The sequence below is a fragment of the Oreochromis aureus genome, linkage group 4 (assembly GCF_013358895.1).
Source record: "Oreochromis aureus strain Israel breed Guangdong linkage group 4, ZZ_aureus, whole genome shotgun sequence".
Lineage (NCBI taxonomy): Eukaryota > Metazoa > Chordata > Actinopteri > Cichliformes > Cichlidae > Oreochromis > Oreochromis aureus.
Genome location: NC_052945.1, coordinates 28176509 through 28190987, shown reverse-complemented (window position 1 = coordinate 28190987; position 14479 = coordinate 28176509). Strand labels below are relative to the sequence as shown.

General features: G+C 42.2%; 1 protein-coding gene and 1 non-coding gene across 6 annotated transcripts in view; one reads left to right on the top strand and one right to left on the bottom strand.

Annotated features, from left to right (window-relative positions):
- Window positions 1-9390: 9390 nt before the first annotated feature.
- trnas-aga lies at window positions 9391-9472 on the bottom strand. Its single transcript has one exon. It is a non-coding gene; the product is annotated as a tRNA-Ser (tRNA).
- A 735-nt stretch (window positions 9473-10207) lies between these two features.
- The window catches only part of bptf (bromodomain PHD finger transcription factor), a 29647-nt gene continuing 25375 nt past the window's right edge, over window positions 10208-14479 (top strand). For all 5 annotated transcript variants that reach the window (XM_039610956.1, XM_039610954.1, XM_039610953.1 and 2 more), the window contains exons 1-2: window positions 10208-10938; window positions 12961-13783. In XM_039610956.1, coding sequence (XP_039466890.1) covers window positions 10443-10938; window positions 12961-13783 — 1319 coding nt within the window. In that variant the 5' untranslated portion in view covers window positions 10208-10442. The remainder of the gene's footprint in view (window positions 10939-12960; window positions 13784-14479) is intronic.

Below are 14479 nucleotides of genomic sequence, written 5' to 3'. Positions count from 1 at the left end.
AAGAGAATCCCCACACAACTGTTCAAATCTGATCACGGGGGGCAGCCAATCATAGGACGTGGCTTAAAAGGAGGAGCTGAAATGGCTTGTTTCAGATTGGATTAAAGTGATGCTCCAATCCCAGCAAAAAGTATCAATAAATAAATAAACAAGGATCATTTTGAAGAGTAAATAATGAAATGCTGTTCTAATAGTCCAAGAATGAAAATGAGTTGGCAACAAAACTTGTCAGTGCTAGCAAAAGCCCGCAGCCATCCTGCTGCTTCACATCTTGCAGCGCCTCTGCGGCAGAAAAGCCTTGCATGCAAAGTTCCTCCATGTGCAGTCGTGTCAACTCGCGTCAACAATAAAAATAGAAAATGGCAGCAGTGCCGCAGGAACGCAAGCATTTCCTGAATTGAGTGTCACAGCCACATTTTTTTAATACACATTTCCCTGCTCTGTCTTCATTTAAAGACATAGCACGTCTAAACAAATAGCTGGATGTGCTGCTACTGGATTACCACAAGTTTGTCAAGGAGCTTGATCAGAATCACAATCATCTTTATTTGGCAAAGTTTATGTGGTGTAGCAGCTTTGGTTACCACAGAGAAGCAGCAGTCAACACCTCACAAACACATGATGGTGATATCGGTCTGCTCGTTTCAATAATTTATTAGAAAACTGAACTTTAATTTTCTAAATTGTTACAGGTTGAAACACCTACATGTGTTGTTAGAGACTTAGTAGAATGTAGGTGGTAACAGCAGTAAGTGTATATCTGTATGTATCTATAACTTCAACCTGCTGCTGAGTAACCCGCATCACAGACGCTGACAAAAATAGCGTTTTCTTGTTTTGTTGTTGTGTTCTTGTTTTCTTTTTAAACTAAAGACTGTGTATAAAAGATGGTCATGGTTTCTATCTTTAAAAAAATGCAGAAGTAACTTAAAGATGCATTTTTCTAACAAGGGGTTGACAACCCTATTTGTCACTTTATGTACGACCTTTAAACACAATCCTGATCAGTGCTTAGTGTTACTATGCACCACAAAGCTGGATATGTGTTAGGGATTGGCTTCTCTGTGATTGACACTGTGCAAACACTCATTAGTCTTGACCCGTCAGCAGAGCAAACCCTCATGCGTCATGCTCGATTTCAAAACAAGCAACGGTGGCTACGCCCATCTTTTATATACAGTCTATACTTTTTACCATAAAAGGCGATCTTTCTGGCACGAAGTAGCAAATACAGGACAAAGGCACATGGCGTTTTCCTCTGTTTGTGGTGTTTCAGGTGGCCCTGCAACAGGCTGGTGACCTGTCCAGGTTGTACCCTGCCTCTCGCCCTGTGACAGCTGGGAGAGACTGCAGTGCTGAACTGGATAAGCCGAAGAAGATGGATTGATGGTGTTTTATGTTCTTTAACTTTTCTTTAAAATGTCATTTTTGTGCTAAAAATAGCAAACATATCAAACAGACCTAAGACTGTACATAAACGACAGATAAAAAAAATAACGCTATTGCAGAAATGCCTTAAACTTGCATCCAATCAGCCGGGCGCAACAAGTCAAACTGTAGAGAAGTCGTGAAAATGGCCCTCAGCTCGTAAGTCCCAAGCCACCCCGTATTGTTTTATATTTTCCTAAGAAAATGGGAGATACATGCAGCGATTCATTGAAACATGCAAACAAACATGGAGATACAAATATATAAGGCACAAGATCCCCAACACCACAGACTGAAATACAACCCAAGCCATGATATAGCCTCCAACGTGTTTTACAGATAGCTGTAGATGCTTGCTGTTGAATGTTTCTCCTGACCACCTGTAGGAAAAGTGTCTGCAATTCTTAGACACAACAGTGGTTTGTCTCCTGAATTTTTTGACCTTGTATGATTCACAGATTGGTGTTAAGTGGTTTAACAAACAAACAAACAAAAAAAACAATTGTAAAATGGTCAGGTATTAGAACTGGACTGATAACAACATGATGCTCATAATTTTATGTATTTTATGGATAATTTTATGTTTTATGATTACATAAAGACTAAAATAGAAAATAAAGCAGTATATGCTTTAGGAAAAGCCTGCCTTATGATGTTATTACAGTATGAGCATGCAGAATCCCTTGTCACGGCTGGTTTACACACACACACACACACACACACACACACACACACACACACACACCCATCTTTAATATACAGTCTTTGTACCAGAGCCAGATTTTTCTGTTACATAGTATTAAATAAATGTACAACATAAGGTCAACTTTTATGATTTAGAAATTCAAATTTTCATCTGTAAGAGAGAAATGTGTTATGCTGACCAATATGATATGCTGTACTTTTAACTTTTAACCTTGCTTAATGTTTTAAATAGGGTTTTTTTTTTCCTACAACTACATTCAGGGCAAGTGGTTTCTCTGCATGTCACTGCAGTATGATAATGAGCTTGCAGACCTGAAACTTGCCATGAGCAACAGATCGCAGTGGCAGGCCCACTTTGATTTTCAGCAGATTGTGCTGTAACTCGTTAGCACTCACTGAAAGCACAGATTGTTTTATCATCTGTGAATGGGTGTTAAGCATTTATTGGAACCTCAGAAGGGAAAAAAAACAACGACTTTTTGAGAGTTGCATTCATCAGCACTGGTGTGGAAAAGAAACCCAATGTCATAATTAATGAACAGATGCTATTTTTAGACTTTCCGTGCATGCTTGAACTGCAGATAATACAGACTGCAAGTTTGGTGCAGGATTCATGTAAACTCATATACAGGACACCAGTATGTTTGAAGCGTGCATGCAAAACGACATGATTTATCCTTTTTAATACACTAACATTGAGTAATCTCCCTCATTCAGATGCAATTTGTGTTGCTGTTGTTGTTGTTGTTGTTTTGGTGGGGGGAGCGGAAGCAGCTTAAGATTCACTCTACCAGAATGTAAAGACAGGGAAGACAATTAAGTATTAGAGCGTGTAAGAGTGTGAACTGTTGCCTATGTTGGCCCTGAGTTGCACCATTGATCTGTCCAGGGATTGGCACCATCTTCTCTGCAAGCTTATTACATTATTACTAATATATGACAGTTTTGCCAGGGAGGGGCCACTGAGGGGCATCAGATTTTAGGGGATGGCCAGTGCCCCCTCTGGTCCCCCCTTGGTGCCACCCCTGTTCTCCATCACTCCATCAGACCTGTTGATAATACTGGTGGGAATCCTTTGAGAGTCCAGAATTGTGGCAGTGAACCAGTCAGTGAGTTTCTAAGAACGGGTAAGTCAAGACATTAGGTCTCATTTCACTGTAAAGCTTTCCAAATGTCTCTCTGCCTCTTAAGGCACAGATGACACGGCCGTGTCAGTTGATCTTTAGAAGCAGTGAAGAGGAAGCTCACAATTTCATTTCTCTCAGAGAGAGAACCCCGGGGTGCTCTGCGTGCAGCTCCCTGCTGCAGCCCGGCGAGATCTTTAACAGCACGTTAGCCACGGTCTGCTGCACTGTCTGCTCCACATTTCGACTTGTAGCACTCAAGAGTGCCACTTAAGCTCTTCCCTTCAGTGTGGCTCCTCTCTCGGCCTTCAGGGTTTTTTTGGGGGGGGGGGGGTTGCCACAGACCGCCTTAAACAGACACTGTTACATCAACGCTGCTGTCCTCTTTCTAGCCTGCTCAGCTGGAATGCATCCCGGGTCTGTAGGATAGCATCCTGCTCCAGTGCATCTATTCATCTTTCTGACATGTACCAGTTATGAAACCTGATGAGACACTAACTCTGCCACATCTGTTGACCAGTATAGAGACTGAAATAAAGTGAATGTCAGGGGTTTTCTGTTGGGTATGTGTATGTTTAAACCTTATACAGTTATAGGCCACTCAGAATTCTGGGAGGCCTTTCAAAAAGTGTGAGGCCTGAGTACAAACTCTGCCCCAGGGGGTTTGGCCTCTCATGCTTGACAAGGCTATTTGCCATATGGTGCTGCTATAGCAGGCGACAGCAGCAGTGTCAGCTTCAAAAGCTCTCTGCTCTGCTTTGTGGACGCTTTATCACGATTTGAGGATTTACAAGTGAGGAGTGCATGTGACCTGTTTGTGCCATTCTGAGCATTACTATTAAACTCTGTCTGGATACGCGTGTGGCATACTTGTTCTTAGACAGATTATATATTTGAGTGTGACTGGATTTGGCCGTTTGAGGAAATGCATGACAGAGAGATATGCAATTTTTACGTGTAAAATACACAAAGCTTATCATCCGATCTCGTAGCTTTTCCCCTGTTTAGGTTATTTGCATAAGACCACATAGCGTGCTGCTTTAGTACTGAATGGTGTGCTGGAAAGATCTACAGAATGCATGACTTTGGCTCGGCCTCATTTGTCTTTTTGTGGATGTAAAAATAATCCTTTGCCATTATTCTATTTTTTTTTCATTGCAACTGTCTTTAAGATAAAAATGAAAGGGAAAACTACCTGAAACTTTACATAACATAATGCAGCCTTTTAAAAGACTTTTAAAAAATTCCAGTCGCTAAACTGAATCCTAAAACCAGACCACGTAGTGATGACCTCGGAGTTACTGGCATGACACACGGACATGACTGGCTGACATTTTGACATGCTATTACGCAATGTTGCAAGCAGAAGCGGTCGTTTTCCTTTCCTCTGTGGTTTTGTGGTGCTGTGCTGTTGTTAGCTTTTGGGCACCACTTTTGGTATTTTGGGGTGGAAATGTCTGACAGCATTGGTGGGAAACATGCATCTTGTTTCCATAATTAATAAAAAGTACAAGATTTTTCATATGAAACTGTTCAGTTGTCATTTTAAGCCTGCGTCATTGTATTAGAATAGGATTTGGCCATATTATTAGGTAATTTCAATGTTGTTACACATATAAATACCTTTTATTTCATGTAAAAAAAAATCTGTAAAAGTAGAATAAAGAAAATAACTAATTTTAAATAGCTGTCCCATGAAAATACAGAGATTTTAGAGATTTTTATTGCTGCAAATTTCAATTATTTTACTGTACTTTTCTTGCTCCCCAGCTGGCGGAAAAATACAAATTTTTACAGGTGTTTTTTTGTTTTGTTTAGTTTTTTTCCCCACAGTGCAGGAGGAATGAGGAAGTATGATACACGGCTGCCCAAGGCTATGAACCAAATGGGGTTTTAGATTAATTTGTTACACTGAGTTAAAGAGCAGCTATTAATGATGTAAAACTGAGCGCCAGTCTGCTGAGCTCATCAGAGCCTTGTTTGCTCTGTGCTTACTGTTTACTGCTGTTAAGAACACCTGAGTGGGCAGCGGTCTGTCAGACAGATGAAGTTAAATGGAAATAATATATATCTCTGTGTAGGCGTCTGACACGAGATGAAGTTATCAGATCCCATGTTTCATTAGTGTATGTATTTATCTGGCATGCAAAGGCTGACACTTCCCACGCCACTCCCTGCTGGCATCACAGGTAAATGACATAAGCTCCTACATGTTCCTGCCCTGTGGGGACTTTTATGGCTGCGCTAAGTGGAAAACTGCAATACAAAAGTTGCATTGAAAGCCTGCACTTCCCAGCACCTCCAGAACAATATGTCATATTCTGCTGTAACGTAATATGGCATTTTGTTTAACCACTCTTCATGCAAATATTGCCTGTGTATTGCAAACATTGGTTTCTTTGTACCCATGCCAGCTTGTTAATGCTGCCACTAATTATCTCACGCTTCAATTTTAGATCAGTACAAGATTTTTACTTTATATCATTTTAACACAGCTCCGGATAATTATCCATACTTTTTAAATCGAAGGATTTTAAATTATTTATATAAGAGCTCCTCCATCCACAAAGTATGCTGAGACCAATTTTTAGTGTGTGACTGCCACCTACTGGTTAAAAGCTTCTATTTATTCTACGTGAGAAAAAACAAGGTGTACCTTTATTTTATAATTTTCAACTCTAATGCTCACCTCCAATGAAAACCTTCTAAGTTACATCTTATTAATAACCATTCTAATTCATAATTCATATATATTATGTATTTGATACGGTCTGAAATATATATTATTACATCTATAGAATGCAAAATATACATTTTTCTGCACCAAGCAGTTCCCATTTTTAGGGATTGTCACTCAATGGCTTATTGAGCCGCTCCTTGGTGGAATTTGCGAGTGTGCTTATAAATACTTATCTCCTTCAAAGCTCCACGTGATGTTTGATTCGGTGACACCAAGTTGCTCGGTCCCTATACTGTAAGTTAGCAAACAATGTTAAACTGCAACATTTCCACTGCGGTGTCTTAAAGAAAACAGGGGTCATTGTCCGGAAGGCAGGGATGCACTGGTAATCAGACAATTTAGTGAGAAAGAATTGGCGAAAAGATGGAGTTGAAAAACTGAGAGAAAACAATAAAAAGAAACTAATGATTGTTGTAGCAAAATGTGTCGAATTAACCGACGTTAGCTGTACCAGCAGTAGTTCTAGCTGTAGTACCAGCAACCAGAGGTGGGAATTAACAAAGTACCAATACTTCGTTACTGTAATGAAGTAGAATTTTCAGGTATCTGTACTTTATTTGAGTATTTATTCACTGATACTCCCTACATTTTAAAACAAATGTACCTTTGTTATTATTATTTTTTTATTTTATTTTATTTTCAGTTGTTACAGAAGGACAGACATGACTGGGGGATAGGAAAGGGAGAAAGAAAGAAAGGGAGGAAAGAGGGAGGGAAAGAAAAACAGAGGGGAAGAGGGACAGTGAGAAAGGGCATTTAAAAAAATTCACCTGGATCACCTGTTGAGAGAAGAAAAAAACGAGAAAACAAGCAAAAAAGAGAGCAACATAATAAACACAACACCATTGCAATATTCTAGCTAAGTGTAAATAAGAGTAAATACTAAATATTGAATGTTATTGTGCAGCATGCAAGACCGACAGTGCACAATGTGCTTTGAGGTAGCAGCCAAGAAAGGTGTAGTTTGTGTCTGTGAACACCCGTGCGTACACCTGTGTGCACACCTGTGTGTATTCAAAAGGTTTCTCCATGTAAGGATCTGCTCGAGGGTATGAGGAGCCATAGCCCAGTCCCCCAGTGAATGAAGCAGGCATGGAGGAGATTCAGGCCCCAGACATCCAGAGTCCCCCAGAGTGCAAGAGCCCAAGGAAGACCATCCGAAGGGCAACCATGCCACCCTCCTAGGAAGAGCTGAGGAGAGCCCCTGACGAGAAGTCACCTAGCAGCCACGGTGCAGAAGCCACAGGGGGCTGCAGTGACGTGCCCGCGGGCTCTGCTGGCAGCCAAAGTGGACCGAGCCCCAGGCCCAGAGGCCCAACCTGACATATAGACACAGACGTACAGGCACACACAGACACAAACGTGCATTGCCACCCTCATCCACACATATACAAATACTCGTCACTCACCCAACGTGGAGACAGACACAAATGGACACTGTACACACAATCACATTCCCCAAACATACTCTATACCCCAGGTCCAGGTACCTTCGCCCCCAGAGGTGGAAACCACACCTAGACCCAGGAGATGTTACCCTTTTCCCCGGGGTTGAGACAAGCAGATAACCCCTGGCTCCGTAGTAGCAGGGGGCCACCACATCCCAGACCCCAATCGGACGGCCAACTCCTCCTCCCAGTCCCTCCGCCCCGATGGCTAACAGAGAATGGGGGTGTGTGTGAAGACCCCAAACCTCCCTCTGCCCACTCATATGTAGTGTTGCTGCGTGCTGTTCTAAAGTGCATTTAAAATACGGGAGGGCATGGTGCTTCGTGCCAGAGAGCAGCAGGTGTCAGCACGGCCCCTCCTTAAGACCCTCAATGTCTACATGCATTTAAAATTGAGAGGTGGGCACCGGCGCCAGAAGTGAGGTTGAATACACAGAGCGTTCTCTGGACGCCGTATAACATGCCCACCCCCAAGGCCCTAAATGTATGTGTTATGAGAGTGTGAGTAATGTGGATGTCTAGGTTGTGGAATAAAATTGAGGCACAGGCAGCCAGAAGGGGACAGCAAAATATCTTTGCCTCAACTGCTAACATTTTGAGAAAAGGCTAGTTACTTTAGGTTAAACAGTATTATTTGTAAAAATTATGGTCAGGGGTTAGTGGGCGGGTGAGTGCAGGTGTCCTATGTTGTAGTCAGTATCTGCTGCAGAAGAGGAGGAGCACAAAGGGAGTGAGGTTTCTCTACGACATAGCGTTTCAGCTGTTTTTCTATCAGCTCAAAAAACATCAGCAAACACACAAACTGTTTGTGTGAGGTCTGTGTCACAGTGTGTTGCTAGCTAAAGCTCCGGCTTTACCTTTTATCTCACAGGGAAATAAAAAAAATGAGAGCTAACTTCACTCAGAGATGAATAAGAAAGACAGAACCTGGAAGGAAGAAGAGAGGTTAGATTTAAAGGTAATGACTGCTCAGTGATACCTGATAAACTGCTAAAACTATTTTAATCACATATTTGATTTGTATATGATATAATAGCTTTGTGTTATTCAAAATTGGCATGAAAATGTTGTGTAGGTTTGTGCAAGATAAACAGGTTAGTTTGCAGTAGTGTGGTGAATTCACAGTAAAGCACCACGATGGACTGATAGACAGTAGCTGTGGTGGTCAGTCTTTCATTACATCATGAAGCAGATAATGATCTACATTTAAGCTGATGATGCTTAGATTCATTCTAAATTCACTCTGAACTGAATCGTTATACCAAATGTATACTGTCTAGTATAAAGACACTGTACAGTATATTGTTGGTGTAGGAAATGGAACTCAGTCGAGATAGCTCTGAAACATCTGTTTACATCTTATTGAATTCAGTTGTATAAATCCACAAAGAGCAGCAGGTTAGCTGATCACAGTATGAGTTGTTTGTATTTTCCCCATACCGAGCCACTGCAACAGATCTTTGTGTTCCCCCGAAATGTTCAAATCTCACTGTGACCATTCTCATTTTTCTGTAGGGATGGCAAAGTCACATTGTACAATGTAGGCAACAGAATACATATAAGATGAGTACATTCATTAGCATTAGAAATTAGATTTGGATGACATTTGCATTCTCATGTACTACTATTTTTTTTGTGTGTCTCATCAGATAAAATGGCAAAAAATGGCAAAAGATTTTAGACTACAGCATCCATCAGCGTGTCCGCATGTGCAAACGACTCAAAGGTCCGAGTTTTATAGGTGATGTGCGATCTGTTATGTTGGTTATGAGAATCACTGTGTGGCAGGGCGCTGTTCTACCATTTTCATGCGTTTCATTAAGCGCGTTTTCTAAACGCGACGCTTCGTACTCAAATGGCTTAATTTGGTGAAAATTCTCCGCTTTTGTGACAGGGCAGGAGGTGGAACACATCGAAGGTATCTTTGTTGAAATGAAAAAAATGACGTTGTCGGCAGGATTCGAACCTGCGCGGGGAGACCCCAATGGATTTCTAGTCCATCGCCTTAACCACTCGGCCACGACAACTCATACGTCTCGTTTTCACAGACGTCAACTCATAGCAAAATTTCCGTCATACTACTAGTAACACAAATTTCAAGAAATCAAGCATGTTTATTTCAAAGCATGAGTATCTATAAGGCACTAGACGCTGGACCAAACAGGGAAACGAAAGCCAATCTTAACTCAGTTTACCGCTTTATACTTGCCTTAATATAGCCTCATAGGCTTTTTAAAATCTATTTAATCGTGACAAATAAATTGATTTGTTGAATAATTTGGTGTCTATGTAGTTATTAGAGTATCCTCTCCCCTTTTATTAATACCAAGTGCTTGTATTTGTTCAGTTCTTACTACTTAATATATTAGCACTGCACGTATATAAACTATTGCAATCTCTGAAAGTATGCATCAGCTGAAATCCTCCACACATGCATATGAGCTAATTGGCCAGTTTACAGCTAGTCGTAACGTGTAGTCCTACATTAGCTGCATTACTTTCGATTATTTTGTTGCCGTTTATCTCCCATCTTAACAAAACCTAAAGGACGGCACTGAGCCACGGAGATGCAGAAAAACAGACGCCCTCAGTTATGTTCGGTTAAAATTAAAATGTGCGCTTATTTCTATACACTAAACAAAAACAGAAGTGTGACTTTGAAAATGAGACTAATTTGGAGTAATTGTCATTTCGGTCATTGTTGCGACTGAGCTGGAAGCAGTGACACCACGTGACTCCTGTAGCGAGGGCCTGCTGTTTGTTCAGCCAGAGAGGCAGAGGAGAAGAAAAAATGGCGGCTCTCGGTGCACCAGAACGGGACGCCGGGCTAATGTTTTGAGCTTTCACACCCGAAAAAGACACGGGGGCTTCACGGGGCCTATTGCACCGTTTGAATCGTCGCCGGTTCAGCTTTGTGGCGGTACCGCTTTCGCTCGCGTTCGTGCAGGCTAAAGAGACGCAAACATTGGGAGCGTAAAATAATAGATTTCGCCTATCATGAGAGGGAAAAGGGGCAGGCCGCCCAAACCGCTACAAACCGAGGAGCCATCTCCAGCTGCGGCCCGGGGCTTGCGACCTAGAAGGAATTTGAAGCCCAGGCTAAGGGATAGCGGGGACGAGGACGCTGAGAGCCCCACAAGGGAGACCGTAAAGACGCCGAAAAAGAGAAGAGGGGGACCGTCGACACGGGGCAGGGGACGAGGGAGAGGTGCTGGTGGCAGAGGAGGCAGGGGTGGTCGTGGAGGAAGGCGGACGCCTGCATCCAAAGCGGTTGTGTACGACGACCACGAGAGCGAGGAGGACGACGATGCTGTCAGCCTGAGGTCGGAGGAAGATGAGTTTATTGAGGAGGAACCTCAGTCCGAGGAGGAAGAGGCCCTCAAGGAGGACTCTGACTGCCTGGAAGATGATATGCTTGAGGAGGAGGAGGATGATGCCAGCTACTGCACAGAGAGTAGTTTTCGGAGTCAGAGCACACACGCCAGCACTCCGGGTAAATAAGCACTTAAATACGGGCACGGTGTCTGCACAAACTCTGCAGGGGTTTGAAAATGCATCCCGAAATGCTGCTGATGAGTGCAGGAAGCAGTTAGGTTATTGTTCAAAATGGAGAATGCACGCAGGCCGCAGTCCCCTCATTAAGGCTACTGCAGGTAGACTGAAGCGGCAGGGGGATCACCAGCTTACCTGGTAGTCACAAACGTCTGTCTTCAAATAGCTCACACATATTTCACCTGTAACACCACCGGCCCCTGGCTCCAAGTATCAAATCTGCAAATGCATCCATCTTAGCTGCTAACGTGCTAGCTTTAGCAGGAAATATTAGCTTGTAGCTAATGTCTTAACAAGTCTGTGTTAGTTAAAGAACGACACCTGTATGTTTTTTATCAGTGTTCGCAACATCCAGTTCTTTTTATGAGAGCAGTATGTTCTACTTTCTACTTTGAGTGTATTATTAGGGGTACACAAAGGAGCCGGCTAACTAACCTAGCCCACTTAGCTAGCATGCTTATCAGTTTTTGACAGCTTGGCTAACTGTAAGTAAATCAATCAAGTTCAAACTCATGAAAACACCGACAGCAACTGTTCTCGTGGTGCAACCAAGCCAGGAAACACTGTATTGGGATTCCTGAGTAGATGTAACAATATTAGCCAGCTGACAGTCACTGTTTTCCTCGATGCAGGGAGGTGGAGGCTCCCTCATTTAGCTAATAATGACACTGGCCATGTGTCGACCCGGCTCTGCCAAAGCATCGCTCTAAAAAGTTTCCTACCACTGCCCGATTCTCAAAAAGCTGTGATGCTGTGTATAATGTAGACACTTATTGTTTCAAGTTAAACTCTATATTAAAATAAAAAGTAGTGAAAATAAAAAATTCAAATATCTAAATTTGATTTTTAACTAAGAAAAAAAAGGAAATTTAAAAAAAAAAAAAAGCAGGTGCTCGTTTTGAGTTTGAATCTGGGTTCTCAATAGTTAGTGTTGTGTTGAATGGCAGCTTCTTTTTAATACTCGGTAAACCTGAGGAGAGCAAATGCTGTAGTTTTGAAAGTAAAACTATTCCCCATCCCTGCTTGGCACGGGGTTTCAGGGGTAGCCCTGTACAGCTGCCCATGTTTTCTGTTTCACAATGAGCCACGGGGTTTCCAGTAGGGAGCTTTATTATAGAGCCATGCTGCTATAATATGGGTACTTCTTGGTTTTACATTGTCGTACTAAAAATATAGACCTTCCCTTAGAAAGATGGACATTGATTTCTTTTCTTTCTAGTCTCATTGAGCACTCAAAGCACCATGTACATGCACTATATGTTGTTCCACAATCTGTACATATGTATGTATCATTCATAGTTAATGTAGCCTTTAAAGATGTGCAGGTTCACTAAATTCTCCATAGAAAAGCGGTGAACCCCTTCCCATCTTAAGCCAAAGACTGAAAAACGGCCAAAACGGCGAGTCTAATTAACACGGTACAGCAGGTGTATTGTTTAGGTTACTAGCAACAAAAAGTCAGGATATCGATTCAAAATGAGCTCACATTTTTGAAAAAGCAATATCATTCTATCGTTTGTTTTTAATGTCACTCTATTCAAGTACTTATACGAGTTTGAATCGTTTGGAAGTTCTTGCATTGTGATTTTATTTACATCACACAGCACATGGACACATTGGATGCAAGGTTTTACATTTTGAACCAGACTTGGAAAGTTAACTTTTTTCACATTTGGGGTAAAATGTTCTATTTTGTCTTTTTATTTGATTTTTTTTCTGGCACATAAGTTTCACAGGCATATTTGAAAACAATAATAGTTAGAACTACCTTAAAAAATACTACAGGTGAGCATTGTAATATATTGCAAATGTATGTCAGTTCAAAAGCTGGTGATATCCTTAACATAATTATTGCCATGACAGCTTTAAAAGTAATTGTGTTACTTTATTCTTTTCTTACGTTGAACTTGGTCATTTGAGGTACCGTATTTCTCGTTCACAAATCTCATCGTGTTTCCCACAGGGAGGAAAAAAGGCAGAGCTCCCCGACCTCGAACTCCCATTCTTGAAGAGAAGGAGATCCCTCCTCTTGAGCTTCCCGACACCTCTGAGGACCTTCTGGTGCTTAATGAGGAGCTGCTCAATGCCATCTCCATCTACGAGGCGCTACGGAACTTCAGCACGGTGCTGCGTCTCTCCCCCTTCCGCTTCGAGGACTTCTGTGCAGCACTGGTAGGCCAGGAGCAATGCACTTTAATTGCAGAGACCCATATTTCCCTGTTGAAGGCCATCCTGCATGAGGAGGACTCCTCCAACACTACCTTTGGCCCTGCTGACCTCAAGGACAGCGTCAACTCTACTCTGTACTTTATTGATGGCATGACGTGGCCCGAGGTGTTGCGGGCATACTGTGAGAGCGATGTGGAGTACCATCATGTTCTGAAATACCAGGAGGTGGATGATTACCCTTACAGTCCTCTTGGAAGTAAGATTAAGGTGCTGCAGTTTTTGGTGGACCAGTTCCTCACCACCAACATCGCCCGCGAGGAGCTCATGTCTGATGGCAGCATGCAGTACGACGACCACTGCCGCGTGTGTCACCGCCTGGGTGACTTGCTGTGCTGTGAGACCTGCTCGGCAGTCTACCACCTGGAGTGTGTGAAACCACCACTGGAAGCAGTTCCAGAGGACGAGTGGCAGTGTGAGATTTGTGTGGCGCACAAGGTGCCCGGTGTCACAGACTGTGTGCCTGAGGCGCAGAAATGTAGGCCCTACGTCCGCCAGGAGCCCATTGGATATGACCGCCACCAGAGGAAATACTGGTTCCTCAACAGAAGGATTATTGTGTAAGTCGGAGCCCTCGTTTCCCTCAGTATTATTCTGTGCTGGCCTCTTTGGCTCCGTCAGCTTATTTCCAAGCAGCAAGCATTTGATCATTGTTATTTAAGGTGGTCAAAACCTATTCAGATTGTTATTCTCAAATGTGACTTTGCCCAATTATAACTTGAATGATGTAACACCAGAGATATTATCAAACCAGCCACTTTGCAACTTATTCAGAGAAAAGACTCCTTTGGTATATTGGGTAACACTGAAGCACAGTTTGATGAAATGAGTGTCTGTTCGGTTATCTCAGTTCCACTGTAGTTTAGATTTGCCTGAATTGCAACATCTAGTTATTTTAGAGTTGTAAATGTCCTAATAAGTTCAGTCATCCTTGGTTTTCTGGCTAGTTTTTAGTTAAACAAATGTACTTACATCTACATGGTCTAAGTATAAATGGTACGTTACAAGCTATTCATGAGTGATACCATAAGCAGACAGGCCCCAGCTTTGGGCATACAACAAAAAAAGACCATGCAGGCATAAATGCATAACGTTGCATGCCATTTTTTAAAGATGATCCCTCATTAATTGCCCTTTTGTGTTCTAACCTTTAGAGTGAACAGCTGCAGAGAGAAAGTGAAAGTTGTTGGGAAACAATATAAGCTTCCATAAATTCTGTCATTTGTTTGTCAAGAAATTATAGAAGAGCCCCACAA